Here is a 24788-nt window from a genome sequence, read left to right on the forward strand (position 1 = left end):
TATATATATATATATATATATATATATATATATATATATATGGGCGAAATGCGTTTCGGCATCTCCGATAATAACATAGAGGATTATATAGAACGCATATCAACACAGAGCTTGCGACGATGCAACGACATTGTCAAGTCATCACGTACGAGATAAATACGCGAATAATCGTATTAATGTGATAAATGAATTCACTCACCGATATAATGTGTCCTCTCCGGGCTCTGATTATACTAGACCGATCATTCATACGGGCAAGTGATCCGCTTCGTCGATTATGCTTGGAAAACTGAAATCAATTTATAATATAAGCACATATGTACATGTCTCAGAAATAAGCATTAGTTTATTGTTAGACACACGCAGTTTGATACACGGGAGCACAGGATTTCAGAAAAAAAGAAACTATTAAACGCGATTACAGATCTGAATATTCACGGAAATAAATGCCAGAAATAGACGCAGCCTATGCAATAAGACCGTGATTCTACAACAGTTGTGCTGTTTCGTCGTACGAAATAATTATTAATATCGCGGTATGATGTGTAAAATAACCTTTACTTACCAGTCAATGCTGGCCATTTTCCCGCCCTGCTGCGAATATTCTGGACGGTCATCGCGCAACTCAATCTAAAAAAACATGGCCGAGTTACGATCACGCGCGCTAATTATCGCGATACGACAATCGCCCGTCGCTTTACACGACGCTCCCGACGTTTATCATATGCGCTACGTATTCGAGATCAAGAAAGCGAAACACGGCGATCGTTTTTTCGCGAGCATTCGCTATGTCCGAATGCCACGATAAACGGTCACTCGCGCGAAGACAGGAGTCGACCGAAAAAACACAGACTAACCTGCAGTCATAGAGGCTAATTCTCGCGTCACGACGATCGCTCGTCGCTTTAAACGACACTTCCGACGATTGTCGTGCGCACCACGCACTCGAGACGAATCAAAGATTCGAAACACAACGATCGTTTCTTCGCGTGGTATTCGCGATGCAATAATGGACGTTCAACGAACTTCACGGCAATTTAAGTGCATAGCGATATCTTTACGTTAAACGTATCCTTACGTTAACTGACAACAGCGACGCGGCGAGGGATACGCGCAACGTTGAGAACAACGTCGACGGACAGAGAGTCACTGATCATGAGCTTTCGTTAACCTATTCGAAAGGCTATTGTTGATGCTCGACCCGTCGACATAAACACTCCGGATATTCATTTGCGTACAGAACACATTCCCGGCAAAGACACGTCTGGCGGACCCGACGGCGTGTCGTGTTTTGACTCGCGTAGTTACCTTCAGTATCTCGCGGCGCGCTCGCACTGAGTAGCCGACCGGCACGCGGCGGAGCTAAGTAAACACAAGGTGCCCGACTCCGTAAAAACAAGTCTCGTCGTCCTAAGCGTGTGTTATCCCGGGAACGAATACCGCGGGCTGTATCGAATTCAGTAACTGCTACTTTGAGCATCGATTATGATCTTTCGAATTAATTCATCCACGACGCCTGCTCGTTGACGCGCTTTGTTCGCCATCTGTACGCGTGTATTCGCGATCGTCTCACCATTGTGTACCTTAAGTTAATGTCGTGTATTTTAAATCTGTCAAGTTCGCGACGAATCGGTCGTGACGTATCGTGTCGAATATTCGAGCATGACCTGCGATTTTCCGGAATATGCTTTGGATTATTTCCAAAGAATTAATTAAATTCAACATTTAACCACAGACGTCTATATTAAATTAGATTGCTAACAAGGGCTTTGAACGTGTGTCACGTAAAGTTTCCGGTTGTATGCGAGAAAATGGCGGCGGTTCTGTGTGTGTAACGTTGTGTGTGTGATGTGTCATTTGTGTGAGTATTTACAACGGACAATGTGAGTCATTATTTAAATTATTGTCGTAAAACCAAAAATGCCAGCATCTTATTGCATCAAAAAATGTCGCAATAAAAAATAGATGGTATTGGACGTTATTTGCTCTGCTCATTTTCAACAAAAGAATTTTATGACTAAACGTAGTGAAAATATGTGGCGGTAGCGGCCATTTTTTCGTATGCACCGGAAACTCTATCGGACACAAGCCGTTATATGCTTTTAGATAGCCTGTTAGCAATCTAGTTTAATATAGACATCTGTGCATTTAACGGAGAATGGCGTTGGGGATAAGACTTTATTGAACTCCTCGATCTAGATATTAGAGAGCGATCCGTTAGATACTGCAAACGCTTTGAAGTGCTTAAAGAAAACCACAATTGGCCTAAAACGACGCTTTTACATTGTAGCATCTAGTGAATCGCACTCTGAAAGAGAAAGAGAAGCAGTTCATGGAGCATTCGCTGTTGCATCGCGAGTGTGTCGTGTGCAAAACGATCATCCACAAAACGATTGTCCACAAAACAATGGTCGTATTTCGTGTTCTTTGCTCATCTCGAGTGCATCGTGCGTCACAATAAACGTCGGGAGTGTCGTGTAAGGCGATTGTCGTGTCGTGTTAATCAGTATGTGTGATCGTAAATCAGTCTGCGTGTTTTAGATCGACTTACGCGAGTGGTCGTTTAGAATCAGTGATACTCCAGTCAGAGTTAGAAATCGTCTGCAATGCGATCGTAGTTACGTTTTAAAGTCACAACAGCTTTCTTCGTGTAAACTCGTGAGAAATGGAAAGTTTTATTGAATTCGTCAATAAAACTTTCTATCTTTCACGAGTTTACACGAAGGAAGTGGATTGATTCGCAGACTAGTGCTGCAGCTTTAAAACGTAACTACCACCCCATTGTATACAATCCTTTAGTACATAGTCCGTTATTTATAGGGAGGAAGTGATTGAGTATGTGAGAGAGAAGCTGCAGCGTGCTTTGCATTTCAGTCCTAGAGCTTCTCTCTCAATCCCACTCACGTCACCCTTACAACGATGAACAGGATGCAGGCCAATCAGAAGCCATGCTTTGTCCTAAGTCTAACTAGGGAAATTTTATTTAGGACGTTCGTGGCAGTCAAACGAAAAGATGGCCGTCGCAAGTGTCGCGCTAAGAAACGATCGTCGTGTTCGCTGAAATATATGCTAACTGGGCGTACGCTGCCAAACAATATCCACGGTAAAAGAATGAGAGAGAGAGAGAGAGAGAGATTGCTGATTCTTGCCTCATCCTTGTCTGGTGAATGGCCGAGAGTGAGGGAAATGAGATACGATAAGATCAACAAAGAGTAAACAAAGGCAGAGCCCTGTTCGAAACAGCTAAACATGCTCTCTCTCCCTTTCTTTTTCTCTTTCTCTCATTTCGCACAGGCAAGCCTAATGCTCGTTCCAGTTTATATATATATTTCAGTGACCGTGTTTCGCGTTCTTTGTTCGTCTCGAGTGTGTCGTGTGAAGTCTGTTTGTTTTCGAAGAACTTCTAAACTAGTGCAATAAAAAGTTAAAGTGAAAGAAAGTACACTTGTTTCACTATAACTTACTTCACTAGTGTAGATCTTCGAAAACAAGCAGATCTACGTCCGCGATCGCGGCACGACTACCGCCACCTGCGTATAGGCGTGAAGTTACCATCGCATGTTTTGAGTCCGTTGTATGTCAAGCTCGCCGCGCATTTGTCATTGCGCATCGAGTATGTCGTGTGCAACACGATCGTCATCCGCGGAATAATCGTCGTGTTTCGTGTTCTTCGTTCGTCTCGAGTGCGTCACACGTACGATGAACGTCGGTAGTGCCGTGCAAAGTGACGGACAATTGTCGTGTCGCGTTAATTAGGCTGTGTGATCGTAAATCAGTCTCGATCGTTTCCCGCGAGCGACCGTCTAGAATGTTCGCAGCAGCCACTGAGGGAGTAATGGCTATGCGGTTCTGGTGAGTAAGATTATTCATTTCGTACGTCCCAGTGCTAATATTCCCAAAAGCAGTTGGCTTTCGTACAACATAACCACTACTTACATAACCTCTGTCGCGTACATGTAGCTCCACACATGTTCGTGTCTGGTAGTACGTTTCACAAATGGGAATATCTGTGACATTCATATCTGTAAGCAGAGTAGCGACTATTAGTTCATTCTTAGATACGCTCCGCTCTCATATTCGTGCGTGTTTCACGAATTCATTCAATTTAAGCCTGATCTATAATGTGCTCTTTGTTTCCCGTTTCTTGTTCTCTATCTTCTAGCTTGAGATCCAAATCAGGAAGAAAGTAGCAGAACGTAGAGCATGTTGCAGATTAGGTCATAGTGTCGCAATAGTTATCGCCGATAACTAGGTTTATTCGATGCCACAGGTTGTATGCGTAGCATTTGAGATATTTGAGGAACATACATATTTATTTATATTAAAAATGCCATCTCTCTCTCTCTCTCTCCCCCTTTCGGACATTACGATCTTGTGCGTCGAGTTGTCGCGTCGCCGGCGTCGCCCACGCCTGGAACTTGCCCTGACCGGAATTTAATCTCGTAAAAAGGGGGCTGGGAAATGGAACGACGCGGGGCGAGCTATGAAATCTGCGGGATATGACGTTGATTATTTCTGTGAGTCGAAAGCGCCGTCAAAAGCGTCTCTCGCTATCAGTCATGCTCAATCCGTCGTCGCATGTGACGCGTATTTAATTAGCAAATTTTAATACGGGAAGCCGTTCTCGGGAAAAAGGAATGCCCTAGCGTCGTCCGTCATATCCCGTAGAATATCGATCATGTTTGATTTTTTTTTCGCGAATGAATGCGAGGGAACGAGGGACGACACGATTGACGAAAACGACAAGCCGGCACGCTGCAGAAATGTTTTCGTCCCTTCGTCTAGCAACGAGGCGGTATTTACACGGCGGTGCTAGCTCCGCTGTTCGACGTTGATTTACGTCAGTTTAACAAATAAAATTATTAGCTCGGAAGTTGCACAGGAGCGGAAGTTATTCTGCTTACGATAAATAACGATGGCGATTGAAGCACGTGCTGACGGCGGCATTAATTCGATTGCACCCGGATAGCAAACTTCATAATGGAAATATCCCGTCGACGAACATAAATACGGGCACAAACATAAATATGAATTATGAATCCGCCGAGTAACAAAATATTATGTTATTGATATATATATTGAAGTTTATGATCGCCATTTACAGATCGACATTAAAATTAAAATATCGCAAAATTCGTTATACGATGGTATTCGTGGAATACCAATTAATTGTTCACGAAAGCACGCGTATTTTTCGCTTCATCCGTTACGTGGCCGTCATTTTAATAAAATGTGTAAAACTATACCTTTGGAATCTTAAAAAAGTAAAAAAAAAACTGAAACAGCGCTTTTAGACTAACGCATATTCTGTTACCTACACTCGTCGAGTATATATTTCTCGAGTGTGTAAGAGCATTTTATATCAAAATTCCACGAAATTAAGAACGAATGTGGAGCGTTATTTTAATAAATTGTGTAAAACTATACCGTCGGAATCTTAAAAAAAAACATTGAAAGAGCGCTTGAACTAACTAACGCGCATTTTGTTATCTACATTCAATATTTATCAAACATAGAAAAAAAGAATATTTGGAAAATGTCTTTATTTTTGATATTTTAAAAATAAAATTAATGTTAAAATGAGATTATATAGCATGAACAAAGATAAATTAATCTTCAATGAGAACGAATACAGTAAAATTATCACACAATCATTTTCTCATACATAATTAACAATATTGATATTCTTGCTTATATATGAGAAAATTATTGTGTTAATTTTACTATATTCGTTTTGATTAAAGACTAATTTATCTTTACGCCATATCTCGTTTTAACGTTAATCTTATTTTTAAAATGTTAACAATTTTCCAAACAAGAATATTCTTCTTTTCTGTGTATTAAAAGCATTTTATATCGAATAATTTTTTTAAATTAAGGATAAATGTGGAATGTTAGAAAACTGAACTTTGTGATAATATGAAACTTGAGACACACACACATTACTATATCCAACGTGAAAATAGACATGTCAGGAAATATATAACTTGAATATTTCCTATTATACGGACTGTCGATATAACATGTATTTTAAATCCTTATTTTACGGATGTTTTGAACATGTTAATATCTCGTTGTAACGCTAACAGCTTTGTTCTTTTGCGCCACGATATATTAATTCGCCAATGTCTAGGCAGCATCACCGAAAAAGAGAAAAGCGTGCAAATAGAGGCGTAAGAAAACTTGTTCGGTAGTGTTTTGGAATTATAAACAGCTTCGCGAGAAGGGTGGCAGAGTGAGAGGGAGATATCATCTTTTTGTGGTGTCCTGGAATTGCGAGGAAAGATAATTGGACTAAAAGCGAGAGCCGCAACTAGCCTCTCTATATGCTAAAAAAGTCGTTACGATGACTGCGCCCGGTGCAGTTCAATTATGAACAATTAGAACGAAATTGCATTTGGTAATTACGTGTAATACACGATTAACTTGTTTCCAATTGACTCGAACGAGTGAAGTTAAGTTACCAACCGATGCGTACGGCGTAGCATTCCTCCCTATTTGAATTTCTAACGCGGAATATGAGGAGCATCCTAAAAAAGCATTTAGCTTTATTCTAAAGGATAATATTCATGAATTTCCATGGCTGCGTAGCGTCTGCATATTAACTAATTAAAGGGTCGAGCGAGCTTCCATATAATGTCACTTCATTAATTATCAAAATTTGCGCAGCAAGGACCCGATAACAACTGTTAACAAGCTTAAATAACGAGGCGTGCTGTTATTGTGCCTCCAAAGTTAATTTGCTGAAAAATTTCGAAACTCATTCGGGAATCCATGCGTATATAAATTTCGCCGGTTTTTGCAGTTCTCAAATTTCAACGGGGAAAAAAAAGATAAACCAACACAATTATAAAATATCGAAATACCAAACGGCGAAACATAATTTCGAGGTATAGTTAGGCACGAGACACGAAGGATAAAACACGAAAACGCGAAAGACGATCGATTGATCGATCCGTTCTCGAAAAAGTTCTCGTTGCGTTTGTTTGGTGTGTTCCCACTTGCGACGAAGTAAAGTGCCTTTGATTTCATTTCGCGGAACTTTGCATAGCGCAAAATTTCGCCGTAGGAATGCAGGATATGTTTCTCTAGGGAGAAGCTCGCCGCACCATTCGAACACTAATTCCATCCGCACACAACTCGTTCTTATTGGACATTACTTCAGACTTCCTTCGCGATATTTCCGTACCGCATCTCGTCGTCTCCGCGTATTTCCGTTCCTACAGGTCTCCCTTTCTCGTCGCGTTATTTGCTTGTAAAATAAAAGACGCTTGTATCTTCAAAGCGAATTTACTACCGCGCTATCATGCTTGCCGAGCTATATTCGTATATTACGACGTGGTCGCAGCTTGTCTCGCGAGTTGATCCGATTCTACGCGATTTCACGTAAAAACTTCTCAGCAAACTGTAAAGGAGGATATTGAAAATAGATCATTTTTTACCCATTAACAGAACCCTAATTAATTATTGAAAACTATTTTTGGGATCTTCTACACGGAAAGAATATTATAGTAAGAATTACAATGCAATTTTAGTAATCCGGGAATAGACTGGCACTACGAAAATTATAATAAATTATAATATAATTATAGTAAAAATTATCATAAAAGTTATTATGATAACTTTTACTGCATTTATGATCATTTTTACTATAATTTTTATTATAATTTTCGTAATAATGAGTCAATTTCCAGGCTGTAAAATATCACTGTAAAATATCACTGTAAAATATCACTGTAAAATACACTGTAAAATATCTTGCGTATACAGTACGTAAACAAATGTTCCAAAAAGTCCACTTTAAATTTTGTGTCGAAAATAACCCATTATATGTTTATTCGTGTGTTATTTACATTATATACTAGTCTGTCACGAATAAACATATGAATAAGTTATCTTCGACACAAAATTTAGAGTGGAACATTTGTTTACGTACTGTGTACACAAGATTTTTTTACAGTGTAAAGCATTTTAATTTTTACTACAATATTCTCTCCATATAGAAACAAGAAATAACAATTATTTATCCATCAAGTCCGGGAAAGGAAAAACCGAGATATATTATAAATTGTTGAAATAGTCACATATGATTTTTAAACCTTGATATATCTTTAAAATAAATTTTATATCCTTGATATATCTTTAAAATAAAATCAATTGTATATTTATGTCTTAAGAAGTATGTAATAAATATAGGTTTGTTTTTTTTGTTTACACATATTATTTGTTGTACATATAGAAAGATCCGAAAAGAAGAATCTACTGTTTACAGTTTTTAGTTCTTACCTACTCTTTGTTTGAAATATTTTAAGAGGTAAACAAAAAGAAAGGAAGAAATCAGGGAGAGATTGTCGTCAGGAAGGGATTGTCAGTGTGCATATGTACTTTCGCTGGGCTTCGCGACGCCGAAATTCTATAATATCTCTCGAATTTCTCCCTAACGCGGCCATATTTTACACACAATACATCAATACGTTGAATACACATTCGTTACTTTCAAGACCTATTAAGGATATAAAGTTTAAAAAACATCTCATATAATTATTTCAACAATCAATTATATTTTATAACTTTCCCCAGACCTGAGTGGAAAAATAATTGTTATTTTCTGTTTCTAGAAATTTCCGATGATTAGAATTAAGGTTTTGTTAATGGCAAAAAATGATCTATTTTTAACATTTTCCTTTCCTTTCTCTCTTTTCTCCCCTCTTCTCCTCCTCCTTTTCCCTCCCTCTCTCTCTCTCTCTCTCTCTCTCTCTCTCTCTCTCTCTCGCGTGCGCGTGTATTTACAAGCGTATCAGTACATTGCCGCTGGAAATTCCGTAGCGTAGGTCCCGCCGTTTGCCACTACTACTCTATTAGGTCGGGTTATGCGCTGGCGTCTACCACTACCTACGGTACGCGGACTCTGCTACAAACGATTAGTAGAATGGCTCTTCTACGATGCGAACTGTTATCGGTGCGAAGCATATTGATTCTATCGCCGCCGCAAGGCGCATTATATTAATGTTAGTAGCGATAACAGTGCAGCAGCCGGGCTGCCGTCGAGCGCACGTCGCAAATTGCGACATTAATCTGAAGTACCAGCACGGATTAATCAGTAAGTTTTAATGGGGCTTTCTAATTCTCCTGGCTAATGGTTGCGTGATTAATAACGTAGTGCGCTGTATGTACAAATTTCAATGGCAGTTGCGTTCTGTGCATGTGTACTCGTAAGCAGCGCGATTCAGGTCATTGCGATTGAATTTCGAGAGGATGCTAAGAAAAATGCGAGAGATTCATTGAAACTTGGTTTTTGCGAAAAAAAAGCTGCAATTCGAGCCTACCAGGATTTCTTTCTTCACGTCCCCCTCGCGTTGCCTAATAGATCGAAATCATTCGCTCGGAAATAATCCGCTATTTTTCCAGTATTTTTCTCTCTCTCGCGCGCGCGTGCGCGCGTTTGTTCACCTCGCGTTTACGCACGTTTTACGCGCTCGATAACGCGCGACTAATGCACCGACACTTTCGCTGCCGAAGTTTACGCGGTCCGACGGATACGTATGCGTCCTGTACACGGCAACGGTAGTTCAGACGGGAACGACCCACGCTCTGGTGCAAATTGCAACGCGCCACACTCGCTCTGCCTTCCGATTGGCCCGAATCGCATGCGTATTCATCTTTGCATATCCATATCGACTATCGAATGCGCGCTTCGTGCGCGATCGTGGCGCACGTTTCTTTCCGTTGAATGTTCCCCGGCGCTGAATACCGCGCACGGTATCCGAAAAAAGCTGACATTTTCCGGAGAACCTCTGAAAGCTTGCCCGATTCCATATACCGGCAAGCCGGACGTATCGGCTACCTGCAATATTGTTGTTGTTCCGCGCTCCTTTTTTCGAGTTCCATTTGTGCCTGTCACGCAGTGTCAAAAACACGCTGGAATGAAATTTCTGCCACGCACGTTCTTCGTACCGTCGAGAGCGAACATCTGTTTTAATTTCATCTCGAGTCTTTGATTTCTCTTTTTTTTTTTTTTTCATTTCCTCAATCCCGATGTCCCGGAACAGAACCCCAGAGGCGAAACGGTTGTTTGTTAGCCATTCGACGTCGACGCACGCGCAATTCTCTCGAAAGAACGAGAGATAAGTGCCATAGTCGTCGTCGCCGAGAACGGTCGGTCTTAAATTCGTAATTGCGAAAATTGCCGGAGCTACGCCTGGGCGAGCATCGCGATCACCATGTATGCAATTGTCGCAGCACAATACGCAACGACGAGATCACGCGCGAACGGCTGTTTAATGAAAATAGACAGCTGCACGCGTGGACGCAGTACGCACATTATTCGGAAATGAGCGCGTGTTGCCGGCGGATTTGCAGCGTATATCCTGCGCGACGCGATATGTAATTTCGTGACAATTTCTCATTTTCCCCTAGAACGAGCATCGCGATCGATGTAACCCCCCGCGTCCTCTCCCTACGCCTCAGTGATCGCGCCGTATACGAAATTGTCTCGACGACAATATGTAGTATTAAGCCTTACCCGCTGCGCGACTTGATATTTTCGTTACGGGTCAGCAGCTCGATCGTAGCAACGCACGAAGATCTTTCTGCAGGCATTCTTACGAGGTCCGTCATATTACGGCAAACCTTCGATTTATAACTAGCGATCCGGGCGACACGCCAAGTCATAAAAAAGAAAATAAAATATTCCCTCGCGTATATTCGCAGTCGACAATATGTCAAATGATACTTTGCTTGAGTGCACAGATGTTTTCACGCACAGAGAGAATATATTATAGCTTTTTTTTCATGTATATAGGTGCTTTTCTATCTTGATAAGGAACATCGTATATTTCGCCAATAATTTGATAGCCGCAAATTTTAGTTCCTAAAATATAAATAACACATATGAGATGAAAGGATAACCAATTATAGCAGACCATTAATCTGTTCCTATTAAAAAATTCTGTTGTAATTTTTACTATAAAATTCTTCCCCTACCTCGTATAATGCCTTTTATTTTCAGTCTAGACATTTTTTAATCAAACTAGAACATCACATAGCGCGCGCTTTGCGCGCGCCACTTTAACCTTTTCGTTGTACCACACACACATTTACAATTTATATTACAATACTCATTTTTACAAATTATATTCCCAGCAAACATAATGTTACATATAACATACATGTTGTAATTTCTTATTCAACAATGTAACTGTTATATAACACGTATATTATATAACAGTTATATTGTTCGTTGAGTAAGAAATTACAACTAACATATATGTTACATGTAACATTGTGTTTGCTGGGATTACAATAAATATTAAATTTATATGATGCGAACAACACAACCTGATCACCGCGGCTAATAGCTGCAAGCGGCACAAATTCAACTGCGACGGAATCGAGACAATCGAGGCGGTCGAGACAGCCAATTAGCATCGCGGAAAAGAGGCTTCACCCACTTCGATACATTCGAGATTTAGTTAACACGCACTTTTTCTGATAGGATATCTCATCAATGTAAATCCAAGTGTTAATTTTTTTACGCATAAGCGTATAATTTGGCTGAAACTCTTTTTACATGTTCCTTGCGGCTTGAAATCATGTCATTTAATACGTTTAAAACGTATAAATTATGATTTAATAGTTTAGAATACGTGCTGAATGACGTGACTTAAAACAGTAAGAGAAACATGTGAAAAGAGATTTAGCCAAAATAACAAATTTTCAATAATGTTCGAATATATACGCATCATGTATCACGATTGTTTACTAGAGAAGATTTAAAATTATTTTATTGATTAATTTGATAGGTTTCACCCTTTGTTTTTAAATATTTGCTACACGGAGAAAACTGTTGTATTCACATATTTTATAGTTAGAGAGAAAATTTATGTGATTTTAAGTGAAATAGATATGGTATTAAAAGTTGATGTTATTAAATGCCCATGTATAAGTTCTCACAACTATAGTTCTTATGATTTATAATGTTAAGTTAGTATATCCTCGTATATATAGCTGCCTTAACTAGAGGAATATTGCTTGTCTCTCTGTTGTGATCTGCAGAACGAATATTGTAGTTGAGAGATCCGTAGAGTTTGGTTATACTATACAACACTGAGAATATACTGCTCGAATACATATAGATAGGCAGTAAAGAAAGTTTATGTACAGTCGATTGCATATGTATAGTCGATTGCCTAGCCATTTCCTAGCTATACATGTATCCTAATCGGCAATTACTAAAAATTTTCGACCTCACGTATTCGTTTAGTCAAAGGTCGTGACTGTTGATTATTCGAAAAAATTGCAACGATGTCAAGCAACTGTGACAGTTTGATGTTTTGTTTGCATTTATAATTGCGGTTATCCGTTCACGTGTTACATGTAATTGTGGCTTTATTAATGGTAACATAATCATAAAATATGGGTAACGATAAAAGCACTATGCTCGCTGTGGTTACAACTCCTGAACGAATAACCGCAATTATAAACAAAACTGCTACAGCTGCTCGACATCGTTGCAGTTTCTTTGAATAATCAGTCACGACCATTGACCACAGAAACGAATGCGTTGGCTCGAAAATGTTTAGTAACTCTCGATTATAGGACACACATACATAGCTACACTGAGAGAAAAATTATATTAAAATCAACAAATATTTCTTTGATGGGTGCCATTAACATATTTACTTAAATCTACATTATCTTTATTTAAACCAAATATTGTTTATTTAAATCAGGTAAACAATATTTGATTTAAATAAAGAGAATGTAGATTTAAGTAAATATGTTAATGGCACCCATCAAAGAAATATTTGTTAATTTTAATATAATTGTTCTCTCTAGGGAATGACGTATATGCAATTCTATCTGTACCACTTCCAAAGTACTATGATTACTACAACCATCTTATATACATGGGCGAAAACTAACATTAATATTTTGTTATGGCAATCATATTTAGTCAAATGATATCCTTAGTATTTTCTCTGTGTATTAATTTTCTCTATCTATCAATCTATTACGCATAGCTTTGAATCAAAGATTGTATTTGATCTGATCCGGATGATTGTATTTGAAAAGTACCTAAAGCAAAATTTAAGTGATATACGCGCATCGTACAAGATACTTTTACAAAAACAAACAGAGATGCAAGATCATATCGCGAGGGCGACTATGATTTCCAAGTGTACCCTGCTGATATTCTTTCAATTTCATTTATATCATTGCTATTCCCCGCCAAGCAGCAGGCCGTCACGATCAAGGGGCAATTAACTTTGCCTTGCTTTTCGTCGACGCTGCGCTTTCTCGATTTCCCCGTCGCGAGGATTTCCGTTTAGTCGCTCAGCGCGCGGCGTCACCATTAAACTTACTTTTCTTCTGTGCGAGCGACAGAGCGGCGCAGCCGACGAGGAGAACCTGGCGGCGGACGGATATTGGAATCGCGATATTTTCGTTCGGAAAAGTTCGGAAAGCGAATATATCCTTCACGGGAAAAAGTCGTTCGTCCGTGAGACGGCCGGTTTCCGGAAATGACGCGGCCTGGCACACGAACTTGGAATTCTCGGATTAGCGAAATCGCGCGGCTAATATCCCGAAAGATCTTCGAACTTACCTCGCACTCACCTCGCGCTCAGCTTCGAGTAGAGGAAAATGCTCAGCAGCTGGCACTTGTCAAAGCTTTCGTATATGAATTGGCGTAGACATAAAAAATTTTAGTTGAAGGATCAATCAGGATTTTACTATAGTTATATATACTCTAGAAAAGCATTGAATTGTAAATCTGATCGTATGGCAATGGTAACTAAGATTCATCTGATTAAAATCTTTACTCTGAATCTTATACGGTCACGTCAATCTTCTGGCTAGAAGAATCCTGATGCAATATCCCGATTAGCTCAAGTTTACGTCTTACGTCTACGATTACGGCAATCCATGCGCGAAAGCTCTTATAGCTAAGGCGATCAGATTTCCCAGCCCTGAATTCGGGACACTTCATAAATGTGTGAAGCGGGGGGAGGGGGATAATAAGATCCGAAAATTATTTGACAATCATTGAAAATAATGACAAATCGGTGTCCTGAATAATCCTCGAAAAAATTCGGAAAAGAGTGAAAAATCGGGACGTCTGGTCACCTTAGCTGTCGAGAAGGAAGGAGATTACTCCATAATAATGTATTTATGATATGTCCTGATAACCGTACATCGTTATTTTCGGCACTCTAATACTTATTTCCGCAGGAGACTCACAGGACACAAGCGAAAGATATATGGAATACGGAGCGTTGTGTCCATGGCAGTTGCTCGGCATGGAAAGATCGCAGACGCGCGCGTTGTCAATAACGTACACCAAAAATTCATTAGCGCGCCGAAAGTGCCAAAAGTGCATGAATGTGATCGCGCCAGTGATGTGAACGAGGTCGCGCATCTACAACGATGCGATCTACGGCGGACGGCTTAACCAATCGCGTTCGTTTCGCACTACGAGGTTGTCATCGTGGTTATTCAATCTAGACGTTGGTAATGAATCGCGCGAAATGCTCGATCTTTTCGCGCCAAGCAGCAGCCATGGGCACACATCGATCCACATCGCTCCGCATTTTACGCGTCTTAAACCCGTCGAAAGTAAGTCTCGCGCGGAAAAAAGTATCGGGAGTGTCGAGAATAGCGATGTGCGATCGCCGGAGCGTATTATGAAGACGTCATTTGTAAGTAATCTTCTCGTTTCTCCTCGCGATATATGTAAGATGACCAGATTTCCCAGCCCTGAATTCGGGGCACTTTATAAATGTGTGAAGCGGGAGGAGGGGGGTAAAAAGATCCGAAAATTATTTGACAGTCATTGAAAATAGTGACAAATCGGTGTCCCGAATAGCATTCGAAAAAATTCGGGACAAAGGGTGAAAAATCGGGACGTCTAGTCACCTTATTTATAGCACCAGTTTTCGGCACTCTTGCTCAGATCTCATTCAATATCAAGATGTACAGAGATCTACTGATTATTTATTAACTACTTATCAATTATTATTTATTATTGTTGTAAGATTCGTTTTCTTTTACTATATCCATATACCATAATGCCCGACAACATCCGCGCAAGAGGATGCCGAAAACAGGGGTACAGTGCCGACTCCCGGACGTCCTCCCCCCCATTCACGAGCACGCATATGTGCGTTTACATTGTTGCAAGAACGCGCATATGTTACCGGATGTGTCGTCTCTGTGGGTTTTTGTTTCCTTTGTGTTTTGTTTCACTTTTATTTATGCGAGGGCACAAACGGGCGAGTAACGTACGCGGCCATAAAACATTTTTACTACGCCGATGAAATCCAAACTCGAAGTAAAAATTTCTGCGTTCCGCATTGTGCAATTTCTATCTCGCGATAAATCACGATTAAGCGTGACGTACGTCGGAATGGTCTCCTCTTCTGGAATACCGAGTGACACCGTGCCGTGGACTCGCCGGGAGATCCATAAAAGATTCGAAAGTCGAGGCAAAAAGAGCTGGAAGGGCTCGCAACGTGAACGGCACATAATAGCCGTAAATTACAGTTTATGGGGTCGCCCCGACGTTCCTCCTCTGTCTTTGATTAACGTTTTAAAATGCGCAACGCGCGCATCGCCGCGCGAAGTCGTCGCCAACGGAAGGATCGGGTGTTACCGGACGGGCCAGCAGGAAGCGGGACGGATCGGGCCGATGCAGTTCAGAATAAAGAACGTGCGCGGGGCAGGAAAATGTGTAAATTCGCTTGGACGAGTGGCACTCTCATTGTCCGCACCGGCCTTATCGCGCTGGCTGTACGTATGCCGTATGTGTATGCACGTTTACTCGAACACAATATTTGCGTTACGTCGGTCTTTGAGAGAACGGCACAATAGTCATCCAATCGGCCACACGACGTCGTGCTCGGAGCGAATAAACCCCTCGCGACGCAGCTCTCGACTGGAATTAATTCGTCCTTTGCCATAATGACCGCCAGGCGTGCCGCGCATAATTCATCGGAATATCCCGCTCGGTCGATCTAAAATCATTTCGGCACGCGTATACAGGGTGTCCCAGAACAATCTCCGAAAAACTCGTGGAGTCATAATATAGATTAAGGTGAACATAAAAGTCTGTTTTGCAATATTTGCAAAAATTATCGAGATATTAATTAAAAAAAACTTAATCACGCGAGCTATGGTGTATCACATATGAGCTGTAATGACGACATCTAGTCATGTGCTTATACATTAGATTAAACTGAATAAAAAAAAACCCCTCTATCTTTTTTCTAATAACTTATAGATTTTTTAGTTATTAATTATTAATTAATTAATTATATATTAATTATTAATTTAGTTATTAATTAGATAGCATTAATATATTATTGCGAGCGACCATCCGTCAATCTTCTTTTTTTAACTAATAATTAAAAATCTTTAATTAATAATTAAAAAGTTATTAGAAAAATGGTAGAGGACTTTCTTGTTCAGTTTGACCTAATGTACACGTTACCAGTACAGCTCATTTACCATATCTCGCGCGATTCACAAATCTTCCTTAATTAATATCTCGGTAATTATTGCGAATATCACAAAACGATTTTAGGACTTTTATGTTCATCCCAATTCATACTACGCCTTTACGAGAGCTTCGGAGGTTGTTCTGGGACACTCTATATATATTTCGTGAGGCAAGTCTCTCGGGAGCTTACGACTTTCAATGAGACTCGCACGAACGCGTCAACTCAGATTCAATTTTAATGATGATTTTCGTCCTCTCAACCAATAATATCGAAAATCTTAAGGATCTTATAAAAAATGGAGTCGAGGACGGAGACGAAGTTTCCATTATAAAGACGGAGTAAATTGACATTTAGCGTTGATCTTCAATTTTTTTCTGCGTTACATACTTTTTGCACTAAGTGCTGAAATTTATCTTGGTTCTTTCACTTCGAAACTTATCCTATTAATTCTCCCGGGTGCCAGAAAGCAATTACTTTTACGTCCACTATACTGTCGCTGAAGCGCGAGACCTTCTTAACGAGACTTTCAACCGTAATTGGAATTGTCTGCCGCTTATATTTATCTACTCTTACTATATTGCACTGGCAAAATATTGTTTCTATATTCAAAGTTAGCGCGATAAAGATCATCACGTTATAAAGCGACGTTCTAAAGCATCTCGGATTTGGTCTGCCGAGCAAACTTGGATAATTGACTATAATTCGCACACACACACACAGGATATTTATGAGATATCTGAACAAACTTCTAGAGCGTATTCCTCTCGCGCGCGCCAAAATAAGGAAAAAAGTCTTTACTGACCCATAATCAAATATAAATGATTGCAGAGCTATATTAAAACAAAGTGTGTTAACATTATTATTAAATAATCATAAGTAAATGTTTAAATCATGACAGTCAAGTGGCCGGTATATTTAGAACATGTGGTTTATGCACGATGAAGTATCACCACATTTTAGTCGTCAAGTGAGAAATGTGCTCAATAATAATTATCCAGATGAATGGATTGGCAGAGAAGAATCAGTCGTATGGCCTTCACGTTTCCCAGACTTGAATTTACTAAATTTTTATAGAGGACATTTAAAGCATTTAATATATTCGCAACCTATTGATAACGAAGAGATATTTCACATTATTAATGCTTGCGAGGTTATACGAAACTGTAAAATGAACCTTTAAAGTGGACTTTTGAAGTTCGACAATCCTTATTCTGCTGTGTTAATGTCTGACTTCAATTAAATAGCTGTCATTTTGAGCATTTGTTATAACTTAAATGTTTACTTATGATTACTTAACAACTTATATTATTTAATAATTTTATAATGCAGACTTTGTTTTACTATAACTCCGCAACCATTCATATTTGATTATAAATTTATATAACCTTTTTCTTTATTTTCGAGACGAGAGGTATACGCCCTAGAAGTTTATCCAAATATTTTTTAAATACCTTTTGTGTGTATGTGTGTATAAGTAATATAAGTGTAGTGTGTATAAATGTTATATATAAGTAGCACTAAGTAATCTTTAATTAACAAAATTATCTTGTGACCGCTCATCCGACCGAAACGAGACACCAGAGCGGCAACATTCCTCAACGCGTCATTATGGAGCGTAAATTCCCGAGCTCCTTTTCCAGCTCGTATTCGACAAAATTCTCCCGTTGCTTGTTTTACAGAGTATCGTTTTACATCACATTAACAAGAAAATAACAGGCCGGGGAAGTAATGAAGAGAATGTCGGCGCAGATTTTCTTGCGATCGTTTTTCCCGGCCGTCTTAATGGAAGACGTCGGAACGCGCGAAATTATTTATGAAACAGCTAGAGGAGAGCAGGAATCTCGTTATGACGCTTTTAAAGTAACACTTAGATACTCTTACGCAAGCTCGGTCACGTATTTTCATTCATCTGTCATGTAATTATCTTTCTCGTTTCCCGACTCTCTCTCTCTCTCTCTTTCTTTTCCTCTTTACTTTGTTTCCAGTTATCATGAGTTTATATACCTCCATTGTACTAACGAATTTGCGAGATCATTATCTAAAAGTAGATCTGTAAACGAATAGACAGTCCCGAAACTTGTTGATTGGCGAAATTAATGTATCTGCAGCACGAGGATATCTCGCGGCATACATCTCGTTCATTCGTAACGTTTCTGCTGTCATTACGCAACAAGAATGAAAATACGGAAGGGCACGATTTCGATCATGAAAAAGTCGTAATTTGTACTCCCGGTGTAGATGTGTGATAGCCTTCTCTGGAAACTTATTCCCTGTTAAGCAGATTCAAAACGGCAACGGAGATGGGCTTTCTCTTGCTCGGATTTTGCACCCTTATCGCGTCACGCTTCGTTACTATCTAGCAAAAGTGGATGAGCCGTAATCTCGTGCTGCAAGAAAACGAGACTCGCTCCGTTGCAGTCTCTTTGACGTTGCAGGTGTCATCGCGCGCGAAGATAATGCAGCAGAGACACGCTTCACCTCCGTAAAACTTGCTTATTCCTCTTCATATTTCCGACGTGATCGTCGCAATGCTTAGCCTCGAGTTTCCCGTGCGCCAAGTCGACATTACTTTTGACGAAAATCCACGTATATCATTCATTTAATAAAGAATAAATTAAGAATGATAAATGGATAAATGAATCGTACAATGATAAATGGAAGGTCTGCGTTAAGAGACCTAAGAAGAATTTCAAGATTCTTCACTATGAGAAAAAATTGGTTAATCCAGCTAAAATTATAGTCATCTTTTGTCCCAATCATATGTCCCAATCTGTTTAGTTCTAACACGAAAATAATAGTAATAGATATATATATATATATATATATATATATATATATATATATATATATTTATTTATTTATTTATTTATTTATTTATTTATTTATTTATTTATTTATTTATTTATTTATTTATTTATTTATTTATTTATTTATTTATTTATTTATTTATTTATTTATTTATTTATTTATTTATTTATTTATTTATTTATTTATTTATTTATTTATTTATTTATTTATTTATTTATTTATTTATTTATTTATTTATTTATTTATTTATTTATTTATTTATTTATTTATTTATTTATTTATTTATTTATTTATTTATTTATTTATTTATTTATTTATTTATTTATTTATTTATTTATTTATTTATTTATTTATTTATTTATTTATTTATTTATTTATTTATTTATTTATTTATTTATTTATTTATTTATTTATTTATTTATTTATTTATTTATTTATTTATTTATTTATTTATTTATTTATTTATTTATTTATTTATTTATTTATTTATTTATTTATTTATTTATTTATTTATTTATTTATTTATTTATTTATTTATTTATTTATTTATTTATTTATTTATTTATTTATTTATTTATTTATTTATTTATTTATTTATTTATTTATTTATTAGACTATTATCACTAATATTATAGTAAAATTTAATGGAAAAGTGCTTTTTCTGACTATCATTTACAGTAATTATTTCTCTATGTCATTATAATTATAAATATCAAACATTTTTTCTTAGTGTTTCTTTTCTTTTATATAGTTTCGACCGTAATCAATCAAATTCAAGTTTATTTTGCTGGAATCAAATCTTCAGGATCGAGTCTTGAAAAAAAAAAAATTAATCACTTTTTGCCTTTTATATCTCGCGTCGGTCTCTGCGCTATTCTCGCGCACGTCGCGCTTTACTCCTCGTTATGCCTCGTTACGCAGGAAATTCTACACTCACGAGACGCGAAAAAGGGATCACCCGACTCGCGCCGGAATTTCTCTCGCGTTGTAAGCGTCATCACATCCACAGGTGGTACCGACGCGAAGCTTCATTACACCATTTTTCAGGGTAGAAGTGTTACTTTGTATCCCGCTAGACAGTCACGACATTGGTACCGGAATATCCTACGTTAATCTGGTTAAATCTCTCGCGAGAAGACATGAAATTATGAAACTCGGATGTAAAATGTAAAATACGGAAGTTTACAACTGTCTCGTGAAACAAACGTCGCACAGTATATTAACCGCGCAAACTTCCTACAAAACTTTGCACGATCAGAAAAGAATTTACGTATATGATGATACAGAAAATTCGGTGGTACACAATAATTACATACAAATTTACTTACGAGAAATAAACAAAAAAAACTCATATGAAAAGATAACATCATGCATAATACGGAAGTTTAAAGTAATCTCAAGATATAATGTTAACAATATAAGAAAAGAGATAAAGCTACAAGATGAAGCAGACACAAAACTCTGTATCAAGCAGACGGAGTTCAGAGATAGAGATAGAGTTAAAGAAACGGGGAGAGAGAGGGAGAGAGAGAAAGAGAGAGAGAGAGAGCAGTCGTTAGCTACGTAGATCGGGTTAAGAAGGACTTACCGTTTACAGCCATCCCCCGTTTAATGTTGCAGGCGTCATCACATCGGCTGGCGGTGGCGGTGTGAGACATCGTCTGAGCGTCGGTTCCGCGTCCGCCCTGAGCTGCGGGGGTGAGAAGCACCGGGATGGCAGGACCGGAAGGACCGGCGATGGCAGAGGCGGGGGCGGCAGGGAAAAGGAAGATGACACCAAGAGCGCGGAGAACGTGTCCAGGGCGGTTTTACCCTCGAGGCAGAGCCTCTTGGACCTCGTCAGCAGTAAATTCATAAGCCGACACACACCCACGCACCACTACTACCACCAACATCAGCAGCAGGTTGGTCCGTCCGTGAGCGCACGGTAAAATATTCCTTTCACTGCCACTCACCGAAAAATATCCTGCCGAGAACACTCGATGCGCGCAAACTCGCCGGGACATTGTCACTCGATACTTGATCTTCTTTGAACCTTCCTTCCCGCGAAAATCCGCTTTCCGACGAATAATTTCGTGATTCCATGACGAAAATCGGGCAGTTCCGTCAAGAAAAGGCACGCAGAAAATATGAATGTTAAAGATGAAAGTACCAATCCCCGGACACGTATTTAATCCTGGACATCCTTATTATGTGTTGGTCTTTAAATATGAACATTTAAACTTTTAACATAAAATATATGCATATATCCAATGTATATGTGTACATTTCATGTTAAAAACTTGCATATCCGTATTTAAAGATCAAAAAATCAAAACAATAAGAATGTTTAGAAGTATATCTAAGGAAATGACTCGGTAATATCAGCTGAGTCTCACCCCTTGTCCACAACCTTGCTTTAATTCTTAAGCCGTAAGAAATTGATCAATCACAGTTGATTATTTTTAAAATAATCGACTGTGGTTCGTCAATTTATTACGGCTTAAAGATTAAAACAAGGTTATGGACAAGGGGTCAGTGGCTGTATAGAACTTGGTTAAAGGACTGATTGTTTTGCTGTCATATAAGAGTTGATTTTATCCCAAATAAAATACATTCACTGTGAGATGCAAGTTTATTATCTAAAATTAAAAACACATATTTGTTTATCGAATAGGTAACAATAAAAAAGTGGCAACTATTTTAAAATATTCTATATCCGTAAATCTCGAGCAGTAGACTGTGTAAAGAATTAATCTTACAAAGTTCATTTCACACCGCACGCATTAATTGGTCAATTTTCTTTTATTAATATCACAATAAATTATCGTGATAGAATTTATCCAAAATTGTACAGAATTTAATTTAATTTAATTTAACAAGTTCTTTACTTGCACACGAGCATCTATAAATCCAGATACCCTGTATAATTAATACCTGTATAATTAATACCTATATAATTAATGGATAATGCAAAACAAGTTTTGTATGTGTGTTTCCTCACAATCTTTTTATTATATATATTTTTTTCATGGGCATTGGAAATGTGTATACAAAATGTCTGATCAACACTCTCATGTGCGAGTATAAAGCTTATGAAATTAAACAAAACAGTCCTTAACCTTCCAAATAATCACGATAATCACTCCATTACTTTAACCTACAGTGACAATATTAATCTCGTTGACAATATTACAATATTAATAATTGACAATATTACAATAGACGAGGCGAAAGAGGGAATCTGAACAGTTCGATCGCGAATGAAAAAGCTTGCGCGCTGCTCATACCTATTTATTTTATGTCGCTACGTCAACTCATTTGCGAATTATAGCCGTTTAAAGCCGCGACGTCGATGTCAGGTTTAAGCTCGAAATTCGCATTTTGGTGCAACGCCGGCGTTTTAGTCCAGCGCGCGCACTATTTGCTCGTAAACTGAGGTGAACGGCCGCGCGATCGTAATGAACAAGTGTACGGTGCGACAATGTTTATCTGAGGCGCGGAGTGGGGGAAGCGAGCTGGGGGCCGCGGTATACTTTCACTTACAGCTCAAGGTGAAGCAGTCGCGTTCCGCATTCCATTCGCGCGTCGCGTGATACCTGTTTACAGTTCGCAGTAGCGATAACGCCGAACGATCCAAAACGCGGATCAATACAATCGTTAACAACTCCACTTGTAGACGTCGTAGCGACTTGAAACCAAGACCATTGGAAAGGGAAAATTATCGCGCTTCTGATGAACGTGAAATCGTCCTTCCGTGGAATAAGGATCAAGCAGAATAATCGTGTAAGTACGAAAGACATCGGCCTTTGTGCTTTCATTAAAGCGGATATTCATAATTGATTTATGTTAAAAGCTAGTGAGAAACATAGATTTGAGTCTGTAATGCGTATCGTTAGTTTTATGTTTCTGGGTACAAAATATAATTTAAAAGAAAAGCGAAATAATTCTATTCTAGCAGCGAGTATTCTTCGCTATGGCATCGATATTTAAATAGTTAACAAAGAAAGCGTTCAAGCTCTCGTAATCTTTAGCTCCATATTTCGAAATCTTAAATTATTTTTCGATAAAATTGTAGCTAGCTATGAGTAGAATATATATTTTTATACTTATATATCTTTAATATCTGTTAAAAATATATAAGTATAAAAATATATATTCTATCGGAAGAAATAGTATCGTTAGGATCCTTACGTGTAGAAAATATTGCAAGAAATAGAAACGAAAATCTTTATCAATAAAATAATACGGATTATAATAATATTTACGGATATTTACGGATACGGATATTAATAATATTTATTAATTTAGAGTGACTTTTACCAAGCTCCAATTAATCATTTAATTCTACTCACGTTCTAATAGCTACAATTTCATCAAAAAGTAATTTAACATTTTAAATGTCGCAAAATAATGGGGCTAAACTTGGTCACACTCTTTAGTTTCAGTAGCAACGACATTAAACGACTGTCCCTATTTGAATAGCACATCTTAGTTGCCATAGCTATATCTTAGTTCCTGCGGCTAATCCATTTCTGCGTGTAAATACGTGTCCGAGCATTGGTACTTTTACCTTACTGTCCGCTCTATTTCCGCTCTTTACCTACCCATATTTTTATTTTTTTATTTTTTCAAACATTTTTAAGGGTCTAAACTTTAATTATTCGTTTTTTTTTCATGAGATAGAGTTTTTTTCTATGAGCGTCGGTGCATGTTTCACTCGTTTTTCCGGCGTAAATTCTTGTATTACGAGTTTTTCCAAGAGCATCGTGTTCCAAAAGAATTGAAGTTGATATTAAAACGTAGTTTTTTTTTTAAGATCTGACAAACAAATTCTACGTGAGATATTACATAAATTCTTGTTGTCACAGAAAGGAAAACATAAAAGAATAAGAGATAATTAAGAACGGCACAGAGATTTCTGTTATTATGTTGCGTTAATTAAATATTTCTCCGTCGACTTCATAAAAACAGAACAATCAAATTATATGTCCTCATATGCGCGCACGAATTCGCCGCGGCAAGCGCGCTTAATATCGAACTATCCGACACGAAAAAAAGAAAAAAAGAAAATTTGCAGCGACAATCCCGAGCGAGCGAAACAGCAACGTTCGCAGTTTCGAGCCGCTTCGATACCACCGCATAGAGAGACCATATCTCGATAGTTCGGATACTGCACGGGAACTCGAATAAACCAGCGCGAAAAATATGAAGGGGATCTCCGGGAAAATGAAAAACAGCCGGTGCGACCACGCGTTCGTACGCAGCCAACGGTTGAGCAAAATACGACGAATATATTAGTCAACCGCGGCATTGTTGAACCAGCACTTGTGCGAAAAACGGCTATTCGCAGCAAAATGGATCAGTAAGGGACGTATTAGCGCGTATCAACAGCCGGGGAAGTCGAGGATGAAAAGGGGAGGATATGCGAACGTAGCCGGGGCGGCTTCCGCATTGTGCAGAGGAGATCAGAGCGAGATGCCCTATATTTTAGAATTTCGA

General features: G+C 38.4%; 1 protein-coding gene and 1 long non-coding RNA gene across 2 annotated transcripts in view; one reads left to right on the plus strand and one right to left on the minus strand.

Moving 5' to 3' along the window:
* The window catches only part of LOC116843970, a 12437-nt gene extending 11448 nt beyond the window's left edge, over nucleotides 1-989 (minus strand). Inside the window, exons 1-3 of the long non-coding RNA XR_004377958.1 lie at nucleotides 858-989; nucleotides 566-630; nucleotides 200-289 (exon numbers count right to left, since the gene is read on the minus strand). This is a non-coding gene — a long non-coding RNA (uncharacterized LOC116843970). The remainder of the gene's footprint in view (nucleotides 1-199; nucleotides 290-565; nucleotides 631-857) is intronic.
* LOC116843969 overlaps nucleotides 1-24788 on the plus strand; it is a 269149-nt gene that overhangs the window by 120313 nt on the left and 124048 nt on the right. The window contains exon 3 of the mRNA XM_032814975.1: nucleotides 20928-21211. Coding sequence (XP_032670866.1) covers nucleotides 20928-21211 — 284 coding nt within the window. The remainder of the gene's footprint in view (nucleotides 1-20927; nucleotides 21212-24788) is intronic.

Source organism: Odontomachus brunneus, unplaced genomic scaffold (assembly GCF_010583005.1).
Source record: "Odontomachus brunneus isolate Ranch 3 - 2012 unplaced genomic scaffold, Obru_v1 Obru_scaffold_037, whole genome shotgun sequence".
Lineage (NCBI taxonomy): Eukaryota > Metazoa > Arthropoda > Insecta > Hymenoptera > Formicidae > Odontomachus > Odontomachus brunneus.